The following is a 17,545-nucleotide window of genomic DNA, read 5'->3' as shown; positions in this document are numbered from 1 at the left end:
CAACTGCCCCCCAAATCCAAGGATCCATCCTGACCCACCCAGATGGCCCCTTGTAACTGCCCCCCATTCTCAAACCCAGTGCCCCATCCTGTCTCCCCCCCTCCCAGAGGGCCCCATCCTCCCAAACCCAAAGACCCCATCCTGAGTCCCCCCTCAAACCCAGGATCCCTGCCTGACACATACTCCCCCCAAAAGGGCCCATACTGACCAACCCCAAACCCAGGGCCCCATCCTGACCCTCTCCCCTCAAACCCAGCACCCCATCCTTCCTCTTCTTCTCCCCATTCCCAAGTATCCAGGACCACCTCCTGTCCCCCATTTTCACAAAGAAAATTCCCAAAAATTCCAGGGCCCCATCCTGTCCTCTGATCCCATCCCATTCTCAATCCCGCCCCCATCCTCAATTTCCAGCTCCACACCCCATCCCTCCCCAGCAGGAAAGATAAAGGCAGGGACTGTCTGGTTGAGTGCAAAAAATAAATATAAAATTTATTAAAACACCCACAATATTTTAAAGATATCAGGAATAATACATTTCGTGGCCCAGCTGGCCACGTGTAACTTAGAATAAAATACAAATTAAAAAGAAAAAAACAAAACAAAACAAAAAAAACAAAACAACACAAAACCAGACAAAAAACAACAATGAAACAAACAGGGGAGGGGAAGAAAAAAAAGAAAAAGAAAAAAAAAAAAAAGGAAAAAAAACCAAACTAGGGAAGTAATTTGGGGAGGGGGAAAAGGTCAAAACTTGCAATTTTTAGGCATACTAAAAAATAAATTTACCAAAAAACACTGAGAAGGGGGAAAGCATAAAGGGTGTTAAGGGAAAAAAAACAAACAAAAAAACAACACAAAGAGGGGGCAAAAGGGAAAAAAAAGGGGGGGAAATTATACAAAATAAAATTATCAGCATAAATTTACTGTCCTAGAAGTATCTACAGTTTAATACACATTAATCCTATTGCCTTGAGACAGGTGGGAAAAGAAAAAGAATTCTACCGGTCCTCGATCCGCCCCAGAAACAACAGAAACAGAAAAAAAAAAAAACAAACCAAACCAAACCAAACAAAAAAAAAACAAAAAACCAACAACAACAAAAAAAAACAACAACAAAAAACCAAACTTCATTTCAAGTAACCACTGCCCCGAGCCGACCAAGAAAAAAAAAATCTTCAAGTGTTGAATTTTTAGGAGCCACCAAGACCCCCACCCCCACCCCACTCCCCTCCTCAGTGAGCCCAAAAAATAGTTTCAAGAGCAGAATTTCAAAAGAAAATGCAACAATTAAAAAATAAAAATACCAAAAAATCATCTCCCCCCCTTCCCTCCCCCCGGCTTTCAAATGAATTTCTGAAAATTTGGGTTTTATTCTGTTTTGATTTGTGATGTGACAAAGCCACCAGAGGGAAAATAAAAAATCATTTCATAATTCATCCTGGGATTCAAAACTGAGGCTGAAATGAGGGCAGTTTGGTCAAATCCCTGAAGGATGGGGGGTGGGGGAATAAAATAAGGAAAAACCTCGGAGAAAGAGGAAGAAGGGGAAAGGAGGGGGAAGGAGGAGCCCCCCCCGCTGCGAAAGGATCCCTGATTTCGGCACAATTCGCCCCAGTTTTGCTTGCCTGCGCGGTGCGGGGGGGGGGGGGGGGGGGGGGGGGGAGTTGGGGTTCTGGGGGAGTCTGAGGGGGTTTGAGGTATTTGCCTTGGTTGAGGGGCACAGGGGAAGCTGCTGCCCCGGCGGGATGGGGAAGGGGAAGAGTAGCACCAATAAACCCCAAAAAGTGGAGAAACTGAACAAAAAAAGAGGGGGGGAAGAAAAAAGATGGGAGAAGCGGGAGAAGGCATGGGGGGAGGGTGGGGGCACCAGGGGGTGATGGGGGGGGGTGGTGCATGTGGGGGGTGCAGGGGGCTGTGCACCCTGCTATGGCTGCGTGGTGGAGCATGGTGGTGGAGAACCATGGTGGAGAACTGTGGTGGAGCACCGTGGAGAAGAACCATGGGGGAGCACCATGGAGCACCAGAGTGGAACACCATGGATTAACTGTGGTGGAGCACCAGAGTGGAACACCATGGAGAACAATGGTGTAGCACTGTGATGAAGAACCATGGTGTTGCACCATGGTGGAGAACTGTGGTCGAGAGCCATGGTGGAGCACCACAATGTAGCACCATGGTGGTTGTACAGTGCTCAGGAACCACAGCTCTGCCCGGCCCAGTGTCCCTCCATGGGGGGCAAGCACCATGCCCCAGCACCATGTCACCTGTGGAGCAGCCCCAAGCATCATGTCCAAGCACCATGTCCATGCACAGTCCCCAAGCACCACATCCAAGCACCAAGTCTGAGCACCACATCTGTGCCCAGTGCCCTCACACCATCTCCACACCCCACACCCTCGCACCACGCTGAGCACCCTGCCCATGCACCATGTCCGAACACCCCCTTCCCGCACTCTGGCTGAGCACCATGGCCACAATCTGTGTCCAAGCACCACGTTCACACATCATGGCCGTGTCCCAAGTCCGTGGTGCGTGGCCAAGCACTGTGCCCAAGCACCATGGCCACACACCACAGCCAAGCACCATGATCCCACCCCCTGGCTGAACACCACATCCACACATTGTGTCTGAGCACCATGTTCACACACTGCAGCTGAGCACCATGGCCATGGAGCGTGGCCAAGCACCGTGCCTGAGAACCAAGTGCAGGCACCACGTCCATGAGCCGTGGTTAAGCACCGTGCTGAAGAACCATGATGCATGGCTGAGCACCGTGCCCAAGCACCACAGCCAAGCACCATGGCCAAGCACCTCAGTCGAGCACCTGTTGAGGACCATGGCCAAGCACCATGTCCACACCCCCTGACCAAGCACCGTGTCCATACACCATGCCCAAGCACCACGTCCATGATGTGGGACCGAGCACCATGCCCAAGCACCATGTCCACACACCATGTTCAAGCACTGTGGTCGAGCACCATGCCCACAGTGCGTGGCTGAGGACCATGCCCATGCGCGACGTCCACGATGTGTGGCCCAGCACCGTCCCCACACACCATGTCTCAGCACCACGTCTGAGCACCATGTCCATGATGTATGCCCAAGCACCATGCCCAATCACCATGGTCAAGCACCACTGGGGGGGTGTCCACACACCCTGACCGAGCACCGTGTCTAAGCACCATGTCCACAATGCATGGACATCATCACAGCTGAGCACCACTCCAAGCACCACGTCCATGACGTGTGGATAAGCACCACAGCTGAGTACCACCTCCAAGCATGACATCCACAATGCATGAACAAGCACCAAAATCTGAACACCACCTCCAAGCACCACGTCATGACATGTGGACAAGCACTGCAGCTGAGCACCACCTTATAGTATCACATCCACAATGTGTGGACAAGCAATGTGTAACTGAGCACCATCTCCAAGCACCACACCCACAATGTGTGAACAAGAACATCAGGTGACCACCACCTCCAAACACCACATCCATGATGTGGAGACGAGCACAATTGAGCACCACCTCCAAGCACTGCATCCATGATGTGTGGATGAGTACCACAGCTGAGCACCACATCCATGCCTGGCTTGGCTCTCTGGCCATCACCCTGGGAACAGCTCTACCACGAAGTCCAGTTGGAGTTGGGACACCTCCACCAACAGCCCTGATTTCAAAGTTTGCATAAACCCAACAGGCTCCCGGCACGCTTCCAACTGTTGCTCTGGAAAAGTCAACTTCCTTCTCAAGGGCATTGCTTTTTGATTAATTATATATATATATATATTTGTTTGTTTTCTTGGTTCCCTAGTTTCTTATATACACGAGTAGCACCTCGGCGAGATGGAATCAGGCAGAAGCGTGATACAGTTTCTGTTAAAACCCCATAGCACCGTTTGGATGAAGAGATTTCAGTTCATAAAAGTACGCCTTGGAGAGCCCACAAAGCATCATCCAGTATCAAAAAGGAAAACAACAACAAAATAAATCAGCAATTGAGGCATCTCGGGCATTCTGGTTTCCTTCTCCTTCCCATGCCTTAGCCCCAGAGAATCAAGATGGGGGGTGGGGGGGAGGGACGGAGGACCCCAAAAATTCATCCCCCGATCCCTGCCAGAAAAACCAAAGTGGGGTGGCTGCAGGGTTCTTACTGCTGGCATTGTTCAAGCACCACGGTGCCCACCACCTGCTGCCAAATGAAGGTCCTCACCCCCCAATCCATTAAAAACATTCCCCTTTAACGCCACCACCTCCCCGGTTTTGTCAGGGGGGAAAAAGGGTGAAAAAAAAGGAAAAGATTTTGCTTGGAAAAAGAAAACCAAACCATCCTCTTGGCAGCAGCAGCAGCGAGGGGTGAGGAGCTGTGCATAGATTTTGAGTTTTCCTGCGAGTCTGAAGCATGCGAATTTTTTTTATCCAATGAATGAGATTTTTGAGGTAGGTTAAGACGTTCTGTAGTGTAAAAAGAAAAAACGTGAGACTGCAGCAGTTCTCGCTCCCCGGGCACGCCGCGCCGCCACCTCCCCCGCGACGAACCCCTTGGAAACGACACTGGAATCAACGCTGGAACCAACATCGGAATCGACACTGGAACCGACAGCGGCCCTGACCCCTTCCCTGCACTCAAAACCAAACAAGCTCTGAGGATGCAGGACTTGGGGTACACCCAACCTTCTCCAAACACTTCTCCTCCCCACGCTCAGCCCAGCCAGGCCAAGGCAACACCACCACCACCAGAACACAAAGCCCAAGGGTGAAGCCAACCAGGACCGGCACCCGAATCCAGCCCTGGAGCCCAAATTTGGTACTGGGACTTGAATCTGGTACCGGGACCTGAATCTGGCACCAGCACACAAATCTGGTACCGGGACCTGAATCTGGCACCAGCACACTAATCTGCTTCCAGCACCTGAACCTGATTCCAGCACCTGAATCTGGTACCAACACCCGAATCTGGTCCCAGCACCCAATCTTTTTCCAGCACCCAAATCCGTTTCCAGCACCCAAATCTGATTCCAGCACCTGAATCTGGTTCCAGCACCTGAATCCGGCCCTGCCGAATGCCTCTGATCCACTGGGTCCTTTTTTCTCCCTCTGAACCCCACCAACGTTGCCCTACACTGCCTTGCCCTCGACTCTGCCAATCCTGATGTGCTGTTGGGTTACTTTAGAAGGAAAGCGGTTAAGAGCTTGTTGAGTTTCCTTGTCAAACACACGCGGACTTTACAGATCACGGTTTTTAAAAACAAAACAACAAAAAACAAAGAAAGAAAAGAACAAAAGAAAAAAACAAAAGAAAAAACAAACAAAAAAATTAATTATGAAGGACGGACAAAGCATGTTAAATATTCTGCCAGTATTTACAGTTCTCCCATAATAACCTTGTTTCAAACATACGGCTTTCAAGTTGCTGGGAAGGGTGGGTAGGAAAGAAGGGAGTTGGTTATTTTTTTTTTTTCTGTTTTTTTCTGTTTGTTCATTTTTTTAAGTTTCGTTTTTTTAAATCTAGGTGAAAGTGCTTTTAAAAAAATTCTTTCCCTATTTACAGGTTTAAAATCAAGACCACGTCAACGTTCAGGCTGGTTTTTTTTAACCGAGCTCCTGCTGAGCTGTGCCAGTGCGCGAGGGAGAAGGGTGACAGTAAACACAGGGTGAGTCCTGCACGGGGACGGCGTCGGCTCTGGCTCTCCAAAAGGCACCTCAAAGTGCAAAAGCAATGATCCCAGGGAGGGGGGGGAACATGCCAGGGGCACACGGATTGGGCCCCACCACCCTCCCGGAGAGCCCGTCCATCATCCATCCATCCATCCATCCATCCATCCATCCATCCATCATCCATCCATCCATCCATCCATCCATCATCCATCATCCATCAATTCATCCATCCCACCCAGCGTGGCGTCAGGCGGGAAATCTCGACTGAGATTATTCGAGAAGCACCAGGTGGTTGTTGTTGGCGTTGGGTTGTTTGTTGGGGTTTTGTTGGGTTGGGGTTTTTTTTGTTGTTGGTTTTGTGTTAGTTTGTTGTTTTCTTTTTTTTTTTTTTTTTTTTTTTTTGCGGGAAGAACAGCGATTCCATAGGAAGGAGGGATGGCACCCGGGGGAGAGAAAAAGCACCGAGCCCCGGCGGCGCTTGCCGGCTCACCAGCACCAGCGGGGAAGGCGGACTGGATCAGACCAGACCGGTGGGGTTTTTGATCAGCCAAGTCTTGGGATTCGCTCTTCCCAAAGCCAATCACACGGACAAAGTCCCCCGGAGACGGAAAGCACCAGACTTTAGCAACAGTGATGGTACAGAGAGCAACACCAGCTATTCACAGTTTGGGGTTGTTTTGTGGTTTTGTTTTTTTTTTCCTGGTTTTTTGTTTTGTTTTGGTTTTTTTGTAGATATATTTTCTTCTTTTTTTTTTTCTTTCTGTTTTTGTCCTGTCGGCTCCTTGCCAAATGCCACCATTGCCATCGCTCTCCCTGAAGCCACCACCAAAGCAGCCCCCCCAGGTCTGAGCCTAAGCGTGGCACCAGGCAGTGACAATCCCCAGCCCGGACGTGTCCTGAGGTCTCCAGCGCCAGGGAAGATGCCAGCTCGCTCCGTCCCGGCAGAGCCGATCCCACCAGCGGTGAGGAGCCAAATGAAGACACACCTTCCCGGGATGTCCTGTTGCTGTAAGAAAGGACTCCTCGAGTTGCAAAATAGCTATTTTTAGGTCCTTAGGAAAAAAAAATAATCAGATGTTCAGCGTGTCTATCTGACAGTAAAGCACCCGATCCCTCCTCCCTCCATGCCTGGGAGGTGGAGGGAGTCACCTCTTGCCTTGAAGCTGGTTTGGTGGGTTTTTTTTCTTTTCTGTTTAGGGTTGTTGGTTGCTTTTTTTTCAAGGTTGGCTTCTCTCTCAAAGATCGGCTTCATCGTTGTCATAAAAAATAAAATAAAATAAAATCCAATAAATAGGCTTTTTTTCTTTTTTTTGAGTGGAATTAAAAACCTCTCCTTTGCCGAAGGACACTAGACACTCCTCTGTCCATTTGCGAGGCGCGTGAGGCTAGATTTAAAAAACCCAGAGATAAATAGGAGATTACCCAAAAGCATCAAACAGCATCATCCCTCTATTTCACTTGTTTGGTTGGTTGGTTTTCATAAAGTTTTGCTTTCTTTGCCAACTCCTCACCAAGCACAGCTCTCCAAGGGCGTGCACCCGCACTGGCTCCGCTCTTTTCCAAGAGCATTGGGTTTGCTTTCTGTGGGTTGGGTTTGTTGGTGGTTTAATTTTTTTGTTTTGGCTTGTTGTTTGGTTTTTGTTTTTTTTTTTTTGACATTGCTGTGTTTTGCTTCATTGTTTGTTTTGTTTTTTCTGTCTATTTATCCATTTCTTTTTTGTTTTTTTCTTCTCCCCCACTCCCGAGGAGAAAGCACCACGAAGCAACGCCAGGGCTGCAGCGCTGCTGAAGGTTGAGGTAAGCTGGGGCCATGGTGGTCGCCTCCGTCTCAGATCCAGCGGCTGTAGGGACCCGTCACCTTGGTGTAGGCGTAGGAGGACACAGTGATGGCCGAGTTGGTGGGGATGGCCACCGCCTGCCGCGTGGGGACTGAGTCCCTCCTCTCCTTGCTGGGCGCTTCGGTGGCCAATGCGCCGCCCCACTTGCGTTTCTTGGCAAAGGCTTTGGCGTCAGGGGGGAGACCTAGGCGTGCCGCCTCTTCTTGCCGGGCTCGAGCCCGCTCCGCCAACTGCTTCATCTTGGCCTCCCACAGCGCCAGGCCGTGGTTGGGCTGGTTCAAGTTCTTGTGTTGGTAAAAGACCAGGGAGATGCGGGTGGGGTGGCAGCGGTTGGGTTTCTTCAGCGGGGTGGTGGCGTGGAGCTCGCGGCGGGCACATTCGATGAGGATGGAGCCGTGGGCTGGTGCCACAGCCACCCCGCCGATGTTCTCGTCCAGGAAGTTGTGTTCACTGTCTGACCACTCCTCCTCCTCTTCCTCTTCTTCTTCCTCCTCCTCCTCCTCTTCCTCCTTCACCGCCTTCTCTGGCAAATCTTCCTCCAGGCCGAAGGGGTCCCACGGCTTCTCCCGCTGGGGTCCCACTGCCCCTTTCTCACCCACCGCTGCTTCCCATGGCTTCTCCGGCAACCCCGGGCTGGGCGCCGGCGTTCTCCTCTCCTCCGCCTTTACCGAGCCCCATGGCTCCTCGGAGAAGCCAGGCAGCCCCGTCAGGGCCGAGCCAAAGCCCAGTGGCCCCAGCAGGCTGGAGGTGCCTGTGCCAGCCAGCGCCGTCTCCCCCAGCTTGCAGGGGCTCCACGGTTTGGGAAGCAAGCCCATGCCACATGCTGCCACCTCCCCCCCCAGGGAGCTGGGCCACTGCTTTTCCGGTGGTGGCAAGTGCGCAGCGGCGTCGAAGGCGCTCGGCTTCTCCCTCCCCCCCGAGCTTGGCACCAAGGAGCTCCACGAGCCCTCCACCGTGCTAGTCCTCTCAGGAGAAGCCAGGCCCCGGGATGCTTTAAAGGGGCTCCACCTCTGCTCCAGCCCTGCGCCACGTGCCGGGACGGCCGGCAGGGCTAAACTAGTGCCGGGCATGGCCACCACGGCAGGAAGAGGCTCGATGGTGGGTGGAGGGTCTGGAGGTTCCTGCTTGATGGGTCGCTTGGTGAAACAGTTCTGTGCAAACGGCATTGCCTCCTCCGAGCCCGAGCTAGTCCTGTGCGCCCCGGCTGCCGCTTTCTGCTGGCTGGCGTAGCGGTTGGCCCGCTCGTAGGTGCGCTGGTGATGGTTTTTGCTGCGGACGCTGTGCGGGATGGGCTCAGGGAAATCGGTGTTGCCGTAGGTGTGGTTGAGGTTCTCCTGCAAGGCCGGGACGTCGGGTTTCTTCTCGTAACCGTTGCTGACCCAGCTGCTCCCACTCCGCTCGGTGGCCCCATAGTTGAGGAACTGGGAGGGGAACACGTGGTTGCTGGAAAAACCATAATAGCCGAAGGAGGGAAGCGCAAACTTGGAGTGAAACCCGTTCACGGAAGGCAGATTGGGCTGTGCATAGTAGGAATGGTAAGAGTAAACACTGTTCATGCTGTAGGGGTCGGAGGGCCGGCAGCTCCCCAGCACCGAGTAGCTCTCCACCACCGCGTTGCCGTTGTACTTGAAGGCGTTGTAATGGCTCTGGGGTTCCACCTTGAGGGAAGGTTTCAGCGGCTGCGGGGGGAGCCCGCTTTTCAATGCCATACCTGTGGGCACAGCACACACACAGCCCCCATCAACTGCCAGCCCTGGAAGCCACCCGTGGCGAGCGAGGAGCCCAAGAACTCCACCAGACTCCAAACTGCCACGGTGGTGGGTTCGCCGGCCAAGCATGGGGGACAGTGTCACCCAGTATCACCTGCACTGCACCCACGCTCCAGATTGTGGAGAGAGGTCCCCACCATGCCACAGTATGGGGGTAACCCCAGTGCTTTAGAACTCATGGAATCCCAGAACCCCAAACCGGGTTGGGTTGGACGAGAACTTAAAAATCATCCAGTCCCAACCCCCTGCCATGGGCAGGGACACCTCCCACCAGCCCAGGGTGCTCCAAGCCCCATCCAACCTGGAGCCTTCAACACTGCCAGGGATGGGGCAGCCACAACTTCTTTGGTCAATCTGGGCCAGGGGCTCAGCACCCTCACACCAAAGAATTTCTTCCTCATGTCCAATCTCAATCTCCCCTCTGTCAGTTCAAACCCTTCCCCCTCATCCCATACCTCCAGGCCCTTGTCCAAGGTCCCTCCCCAGCTTTCCTGGAACCTCTTCAGGCACTGGAAGGTGCTCCAAGGTCTTCCCATTGCAGTCTTCTCCAGCCTGAACAACCCCAACTCTCTCAGGCTGGGTGAGAAGGTGCTTTAAGGTCTCCAAATGCCACCCTCCACCCCAACATGCTGCAAACTCAACGCCACCAGCTCCCAAAAAAGCCCCAAACACATCCCTGTCCCTTTATACACTTTTCAGATGGCTCAGGGTGGGCAGGAACTCAGCTCTGCCCCCATTACCTGGGTTTTGTTGGAGCGTAGGGAGCTCGAGTGCTTCCTGCTTGATTTTCTCTGGTGTCATCAGCTTCTCTTTCTGCAGCTTCTTCCTCTCCGCGGCGGCTTTCCTGGCTTCCAGTTGCCGCTGCCGGCAGGACTTGGCGGGCTCGGGCAGCTTGCGGACCTCTCTGGGGAAAGATGTGAGCACCTGGATGGCCCCACTGCCCACCTTGGCGTTTTGGTTCTCCTCGCTGCCAAACTCATCTGTGCTGGACATCTTGTAGAGGGGGAGGACGTGGAGCTGCTCATCTTCAGGGATCTTCCCCACTACGCGATTGTCTTCCTTGGTCAGCGTGCAGACCTGGGGGAGCACAGGGGGCCATCAGTGGGATGCTGCTGGATGTGGCCCATGGGAGATGGGGGAAAAACCACCTCCTTGATAACATCCACGGATGTGATTCCACCCTAGCCTGGCACCCCCCTCAGATGGCATTCAGAAACCCCCTGCAAGATTTGGGTAGGATAAGAAGAAGTGCATGGCCTCTGTTAGCACCATGCTGGGGAAGCTTCAGCACCCCATGGACCTGACCAGTTCTATCTGAGGTGTGCAAACACTGAGGACCAGCCACTGGAGTCATGCAGGTAGGGTACAGGTTGGGGCTGACCTGCTGGAGAGCAGCTTTGTAGGAAAAGACCTGAGAGTCCTGGTGGACACCAGGATGTCCCTGAGCCAAGGGGCACTGGTGGCCAGGAAGGCCAATGGCATCTCGGGGTGCAACAAGAAAAGCACGGCCAGAAGGTCAAGGGAGGTTCTCCCCCTCTGCTCTGCCCTGGTGAGGCCCCAGTTGGAGAACTGTGTCCAGTTCTGGGCTCTCCAGGGGACAGGGAGCTGCTGGGGAGGTGACAGCAAAGGGGACAGGGACATCCCTGCTGTGAGGAAAGGCTGAGGGACTTTGGGCTGTTGGGTCTGGAGAAGAGGAGCCTGAGGGGGGAATCTCACCAAGGGGGGTGTCAGGAGGTGCCCAGTGACAGGACAAGAGGACATGGGCACAAACTGGACCATGGGCAGCTCCACCTCAACCTGAGGAGGAACTTGTTGCCTTCGAGGGTGGCAGAGCACTGGGCCAGGCTGCCCAGAGAGGTGGTGGAGTCTCCATCTCTGGAGACATTCCCAATCCCTCCTGTGCCACCTGCTCTGGGTGCCCCTGCCCTGGCAGGGGGCTTGGACTGGATGATCTCCAGAGGTTCTTTCCAACTCAGCACTCTGCAGTTCTGTGACAACTGAGGACGGTGGGACCAAGTGCCTCCAAACAGAGCCTCCCAAAAGCGGGCAGGAGCCTCCTGAAATGCCTGTCCAGTTGCCTGCTTACCACAGTGCAGCCGTTGTAAAGGTTGTGCTGATCTTTGTGAGCATGAGCACAGAAGTCCATGCACGCTGTCACTCCTGAGAACGGCCTCCCCTCCTTCAAGCCCAGACGGCAGTCGATCGCTACGTCCTCGTTGGTAACCTGAGGAGGAAAAGGATTCAGCTATCCCAAATCTCCTCCGTGTTACCCACACCCCACATTTGTTTCTCGTCCCACAGGGGACAAGCAGGTGGATGGTACCTGGTTTTGGTAGGCTTGTGGTGCCAGCCTCTTGTAAAGTGGAGCAACCTCAGTGGCCAAGTCCTGAAAGCTTTTCCGGAGCAGCTCTTCCTGCAGGAGGAGAGGAAGGTGTCACCCAGCTGGGAGACAATTGAGAGCAGAGCTCCCAACCTTTCCCAGGATGTCCTTCATGGCACAAAGCCCATGGCTTAAATTCCTGGTGAGGTTTTGGCTATTGAGTCCCAACTTCCAGGGTCTGTTGTGCTTTTGCTTGCTCAGCCCATGATCCTTCCTTCATCTTCCCTGGTGTTTCCAGAGAAAAACCAATTATGCCACCCCGTACTGCTACTTGCTGTCACACCAAAAGTCCTGCCTTTTGAGACACTTCCGTGTCTTTCTTTCCCTCATCCCCCTAATTAATCAAAAATCCCTCAAGAAATCCCATTTCCAGGCTTTTCCTCTGCAAAACCTGGGAGCTGACGAGGCAAAAGAAGATACAGACCTGCAGCTGTGTCACCCACCTCTTTGGGATTGTCCCCCACCAGCCTGAACTTGCGAGGAGTCTTGCTCCGGGCATATTTGCAGCCATTGAAGTACATGCTCCAGGAGCAGCCGAAGGAGAAGGAGGCGCCGCAGGTGTTGGGGTCTTTGCCTTGGCACGCGCAGGTCCGGCTGTGGGAGGGACACAGCAGAGGGGTGTCAACCACCAGAGGGGTGACAGCAGCCCTAAAAATTGGAGAGAGGGGGAAAGGGAAGCCCCCCATGCCCCCTTTTCCCACCCTCCATCCTCATGGACTTACTCATCGTTCAAGCCGCAGCGGCGGCTGGTGGGGTTGCCGTACTTGGTGAGGGTGTCAGTGAGCTCCTGGTAGAGTGTGTCACCGAGTGTGCGGGGGATTCCCTCCCAGGCCAGGATCAGGATGATGATGACAGCGTTCTGACAGTGGTGGCCAGCCCGATGCCTCACCAGGCACAGCAGCTTCTCCTCTTGGTTGTGTCTTCGGATCACCTGGAAAAAAAAAAGAGGCCGAGTGGCACCAACACTGGCAATGGGATGGGGGGAGAAGCCCCCAAAAATGGGTTCTGAATCTCTGGGGGAACTTGAGAGGGCTGCCATGGTGGCACCCACCCCCATGGGCTTTGGGGTGCTGCAGGAGGACATGCCCAGCCCCAGGGCCATGGAGTTCCTCTGGGAGCATCCGCTGCTCTTGCTTCCTTCTCACCATCCAGAGATGGAGGATCCCACCCCCGCCCACTGTGGCCACTGCTAGCAGGGGACCTCCTTGTCCCCAGGCAGGGAGGGGACAGGCAGCAGCAGCAGTGTTACCCCAGGGAGGGCTCTGAAGGGGGAGCAGGCACTCACCCACTTGGCTATGGGGCAGCCCCGGGAGCTCTTCCCCTCCTTCCCAGTGTAGATGACCTTCTCAATGCGGATGGCCTTGCCCTTCTCACCATACCTGCCAGGGGACAGGTGTCAGCCGCCCTTATCCCCACATATTGCCAATCATCCCCATGAGACCCCACTTGCCCTCAGGTGACCCCTCACGGGCTCCCACTCCCCCTCCCTGCACCCCACTTGTCCTCACAGGATCCCTCAGAGGTCCCTGTGAGCCCTCATGGACCACCATTCACCCACACAGGACCCCACTTGCCCTCATGAGAGCCCTCATCGACCCTCACTCATCCTCACAGGACCCCACTCACCCTCACGGGACCCCTCATAGGTCCCCACTTGCCTTCACATGACCTCACTTGCCCTCCCACTCACCCTCACAGGGCATCACTTGTCCTCATGGGACCCCTCGCAGACCCTTGGTTGCCCTCACAGACGCCCACTTGCCCTCTCTGGACCCCAAGTGCCCTCACAAGTTCCTGCTTGCCCTCACAGGACCCCATTCACCTTGATGGGACCCCTCAGACCCCCTACTGTCCTCACAGTACCCCTCTGCCCCCCCACAGATCCCCTAGCCCCCCCCAACCCCTCCTGCCCCCCAGCCAGGCAGGTGCAGGCCCTTACCTCTCCTCCATGAGCTCTCTGATGGATGCCACAGTGGGCCCCGAGCCCAGGTGGGTGTAGTAGGGACCCTCATCCTTCTCCACGATTTGCTCTGTGGAGACACAGAGAGGGCCTCGCAGGAGGCCCAAAACCCCCTCAGATTCCCTCAAGCCCACCACCTAAAATCAAAGCTTGCAGAAGGGTGAAAGGATCAGGGAAGAGGAGCTGTAATTAAGGCTTCGTTAACATTAAGCAGCCCGGTGGCTCCTCTTATTTTCTGCTCCCAGCACTCAAACGTGAGGGAAGAAGCGTATGGGTCCTCTAACCCATACCCTTCAGGGACCCAGAAATCCCCCCAAAGGGGCATGAAACCCCCCCCCTCAAGGTGCTGCAGCCCTTCCAAGCATCCCAGCAGACACAGCATATCCCTCCTGGCATGGAGACTTTTGATGAGTATTGCCAAGGAGAAGCAATGAGCAGCAGTGGGTGATGGGGCACCCAGACCACCCCCTGGCCCCCTGCTCCCATGCCAGGCACCCAACTGGCCCTGCTCACCAGGCCTGGCCTGGGTGGATGGTGCTAGTCTAAACTTCCCCTGGTGCAACTTCAGGCCATTTCCTCTGATCCTATCATTGTTTACTTGAGAAGAGCCCAGCAACCACCTCCCTACAATCTCCTTTCAGGGAGCTGTAGAGAGCAGTAAGGTCTCCTTTTCTTCAAACTAAACATTCTGAAGTTCTTCAGCCCCTCCTCACAGGACTTGTTCTTCAGAGGCTTCTCCAGCTTGGTTCATAGAATGGGTTGGAAAGGACCTTAAAGCTCACCCATGTGCAGGGAGACCTCCCACAGCCCAGGGTGCTCAAAGCCCCATCCAACCTGGGGCCTCCAACACTGCCAGGGATGGGGCAGCCACAGTTTCCTTGGGCAACTTGTCCCAGTGCCTCACCACCCTCACAGGAAAGAATTTTTTCCTAATGTCCAACCTCAATCTCCCCTCTTCAAGTTTTAAACCATTTCCACTCGTCCTCTCACTACACACCTGTGTCCAAAGCCCTCCCCCAGCTTTCTTGTGGGCCACCTTGGTTGCTCCAGCACCATGCTGTCCTTACAGAAAGGGGCTCAAAACTGAACACAGCATTTGAGTTGAGGCCTCACCAGTGCTCAGTGGCACCATCACTTCCCTCCTCCTGCTGGCCACACCATTCCTTACACAAGCCAGGATGATGGTGGCCTTCTTGGCCAAGAAAAAAAACAACATCCAAACCATCCAAAAAACCATCTCCTTACAAAAGCCACCCCGGTGACCCAGCCCATGGCACAGTTGCTCACTCACCCACACAGTCGCAGGTGGGGAACTCAGCTTGTGCCCGCTTGGCCGGGGTGTCCAGGAGGCTCTTGGTTGCTGTGTCCAGGTACTTCAGTGGCGACTCCAAGAAGCCACTGAGTGTGGGTGTCAGTGGCACCTCGTCCTTGGTGGGTGTCCCCTCGGCGTCATCTGCCTCCGGGTTTTGGCTTTCTTCAGAGTAAAAGCACGTGGTGGACACCACAGTGATAGCACCAGAAGACTCAATTTTGATCTGTTTCGGGGAGCGGGCGGTGAAAGGGAGGTCTGAAAGCTGCCCCTTCCCCAGGGAGAATGAAAAGCTTTTGGGTCCGGCTTGGGGAGCACTGCTAGGTGCTGGGAGGGTGGCGGCAGTGGTGGTGGTGGTGGGGGGCACTTGTGGGGCTGGTGTTGCCCCCCCCGGCAGCTCAGCAGCCTCAGAGGCAAGCGGGGTGGGGGCCTCAGGGGGCTGCAAGTTGAAATTCTCCCCGAATTCTGCTTCGAATTGCCGGATGAGTTCTTCCAGCTTATCATCCACCACGATGGGGGTGGCCGGCGTTGGAGCAGCTGGGATTTCCTCTGAGCCCACCGGCACTGGGTGAATTTGGGGGCCCCCCCCGGGGGCACCCCTTTCCTGAGAGTCGGGAGCCGGGGGGACACCGTCGAGGGGGTTCTGGGGCAGCTGTGGCAGGGGGTGAGCAGTGGGCAGGGGCAGTGCCAGGGGCTGGAGCGGGCAGGCAGACGGCGGTTCCATTTGCATCTCTTCAGCTGGGGGCTCGGCGGGTGCCCGGAACCCCTCCAGGCTGATCTGCCAGAGGGGCAGGAAGAGGGGCTGCGAGTCCTTCTGCTTCGCTTTCTTGATCTGCACTTGTTTACGGAGAGGTCTGGCCGGGGGGTGCTTTTCGGGCGGTGTTTTCTTCTTCTTCTCTTTGGCCTGCTTTTCGAAGGGCTTAGGGGGCACGGCCAGGGTGCCAGGAGACCACCAGCTGCTTGGCCGATCTGGGGGTGCTGTTGCTGCTGCCAGGCTTTGCTCAAGGAAGAGGCTGCGTTTGTGGTGGAGATGCTGCTGCAGGACCAGCTGCGTCTTCTTGTGCAAGTCGGGATCCGGCATTGCTGATGGCAAACAGGGGCCACCCGGAGCATCCTTCCTGGGGGGCTCCATTTTGGGTGCTGTCACTATGCTGGCTGTCGCTTCAGGTCTCTTGAAAGCTGCCTTGATGTAGTCGTCAGCGTTCCCCAGTAGCTGTTCCAGCTCTGCCATGGGGTCTCCACCCCCCACCGCCCCCTCTGCCTCCAGCCCCCATGCTGCTGTGAAACCCCCCCGGGGAGGTGCTGCACCGAAAAATGGCTCTGGCGCCGCTCCAGGTTCTGGTGGATAACGGGGTTCATCTCGTTGCCATGCAGCCACTGGGGGGGCAATGGGGCCGGGGCCAAAGGGGGTGGCAGGGGGTGGTGGCGGGGGGGGCTGGCCATCACCAGCAGGCTGAGGGAGAGCGGCCGAGAGCTGCGTCAGGGCTTCGATGGCTATGGCGGTCTGCAGGCTGATGTTCTTCTCCTTGGCGATGGTCAACACGCTTTGGGAAAAGGGGAGGCCGTCGGGTGGGCACGGGTCGACGGCCTCAGGCACCGGCTGGGGGTCGATAGCACCTTCCTGGGGGGGTGGTGGGGGGTTGGTGGCGGCAGCACGGGGCCGCGGCGATGCCAGTTCTTCACCCAGAGCTGTCTTGATCTTCTGCTCCAGCCATTCCAGGTAGTCGGGGCACTCAGGGCCATCGCAGTTGCAGTTGGGAGGTTTCACACCATGCTTGGCCAAAGCCAGGGCAGCTTTGAGGGCGTGCAGGTCCTCACCCCGGGGCATGCCATCCACCAGCCCACCCCGGCTCATCTCTGAGTCGAACTTTTCATACAGCAGTGATGGGGAACCTGGGGGGGGTAACCGGTAGGAGGAAACGGCTTCAGCCACTGCTGAAAAGGCCACCAGGTTCCTGACATCTTCCAGGTGGGCTTTGCTGGCAGGGGTGGGTGGCTGGCCCGGTGACCAGCTGCTCGGCTCCATCAGTGCGGTGCCCCCTGCCTCTGGCCGGCCCCCATTCACCAGGCTGAGCCCACTGCCCTCGTTCAGCCGCCTTTCTTCCACATAATTAATTGGCCCTTCTTCCATTTGGCTTCTGCTGGGTCCATCAACCGGGTCACCCGCCAAACCTGTCTGTTAGGAGGGAGAGAGCAGAGAACTGAGCATTCCCAGGAGCTGCCACCCACCTGTCCTCACTCCCCACACCTGTTTTTCTCCCCCTTTTTTTTCATCCCCTCCCCCCTTTTCCCCATCTCCTTCTCATGCCAATGAGCCACGCCAAAAAAATAAATTGCCGCAGGCAGAACCAGGTGAGTTTTGCCCCAGCAGACACCCACGTCCCCACCCCACCCCCTGTTTTTGGAATGGCTTATGGGACAGGTTGGGATTTCCTTCGTTGGGGTGGGTTCTGGTGACATGGTTTAGGGGGGGGAGAGGGGGCTTTTGGACCGATGCCCAAAGCAAACACTCCAGCTGGGAGCTGCTGTCCTTCACCAGGGGCTGTGGCACAGCAGGGGGAAGCCAATGAGTTGGCTACACCAGTGCCAGGGGCAGCATGGGGTTCGGTTCACCTCAAATGACCCC

General features: G+C 55.3%; 1 protein-coding gene across 4 annotated transcripts in view; it reads right to left on the bottom strand.

The window, feature by feature from the left end:
* Positions 1-463: 463 nt before the first annotated feature.
* Positions 464-17,545, bottom strand: part of TET3 (tet methylcytosine dioxygenase 3) — a 30,758-nt gene continuing 13,676 nt past the window's right edge. For 3 of the 4 annotated variants that reach the window (XM_071729305.1, XM_071729306.1, XM_071729303.1), the window contains exons 2-11: positions 14,902-17,095; positions 13,590-13,680; positions 12,936-13,029; positions 12,373-12,581; positions 12,094-12,244; positions 11,594-11,683; positions 11,357-11,494; positions 10,011-10,347; positions 2,082-9,212; positions 464-2,044 (exon numbers count right to left, since the gene is read on the bottom strand). In XM_071729305.1, the coding sequence (XP_071585406.1) occupies positions 7,492-9,212; positions 10,011-10,347; positions 11,357-11,494; positions 11,594-11,683; positions 12,094-12,244; positions 12,373-12,581; positions 12,936-13,029; positions 13,590-13,680; positions 14,902-17,050 (4,980 nt within the window). In that variant the 5' untranslated portion in view covers positions 17,051-17,095 and the 3' untranslated portion in view covers positions 464-2,044; positions 2,082-7,491. The remainder of the gene's footprint in view (positions 2,045-2,081; positions 9,213-10,010; positions 10,348-11,356; positions 11,495-11,593; positions 11,684-12,093; positions 12,245-12,372; positions 12,582-12,935; positions 13,030-13,589; positions 13,681-14,901; positions 17,096-17,545) is intronic. The other variant, XM_071729304.1, reaches the window with a different exon arrangement.

Source organism: Heliangelus exortis, chromosome 30 (assembly GCF_036169615.1).
Source record: "Heliangelus exortis chromosome 30, bHelExo1.hap1, whole genome shotgun sequence".
In the NCBI taxonomy this organism is placed as follows: domain Eukaryota; kingdom Metazoa; phylum Chordata; class Aves; order Apodiformes; family Trochilidae; genus Heliangelus; species Heliangelus exortis.
This window is presented reverse-complemented; position numbering and strand designations above follow the sequence as displayed.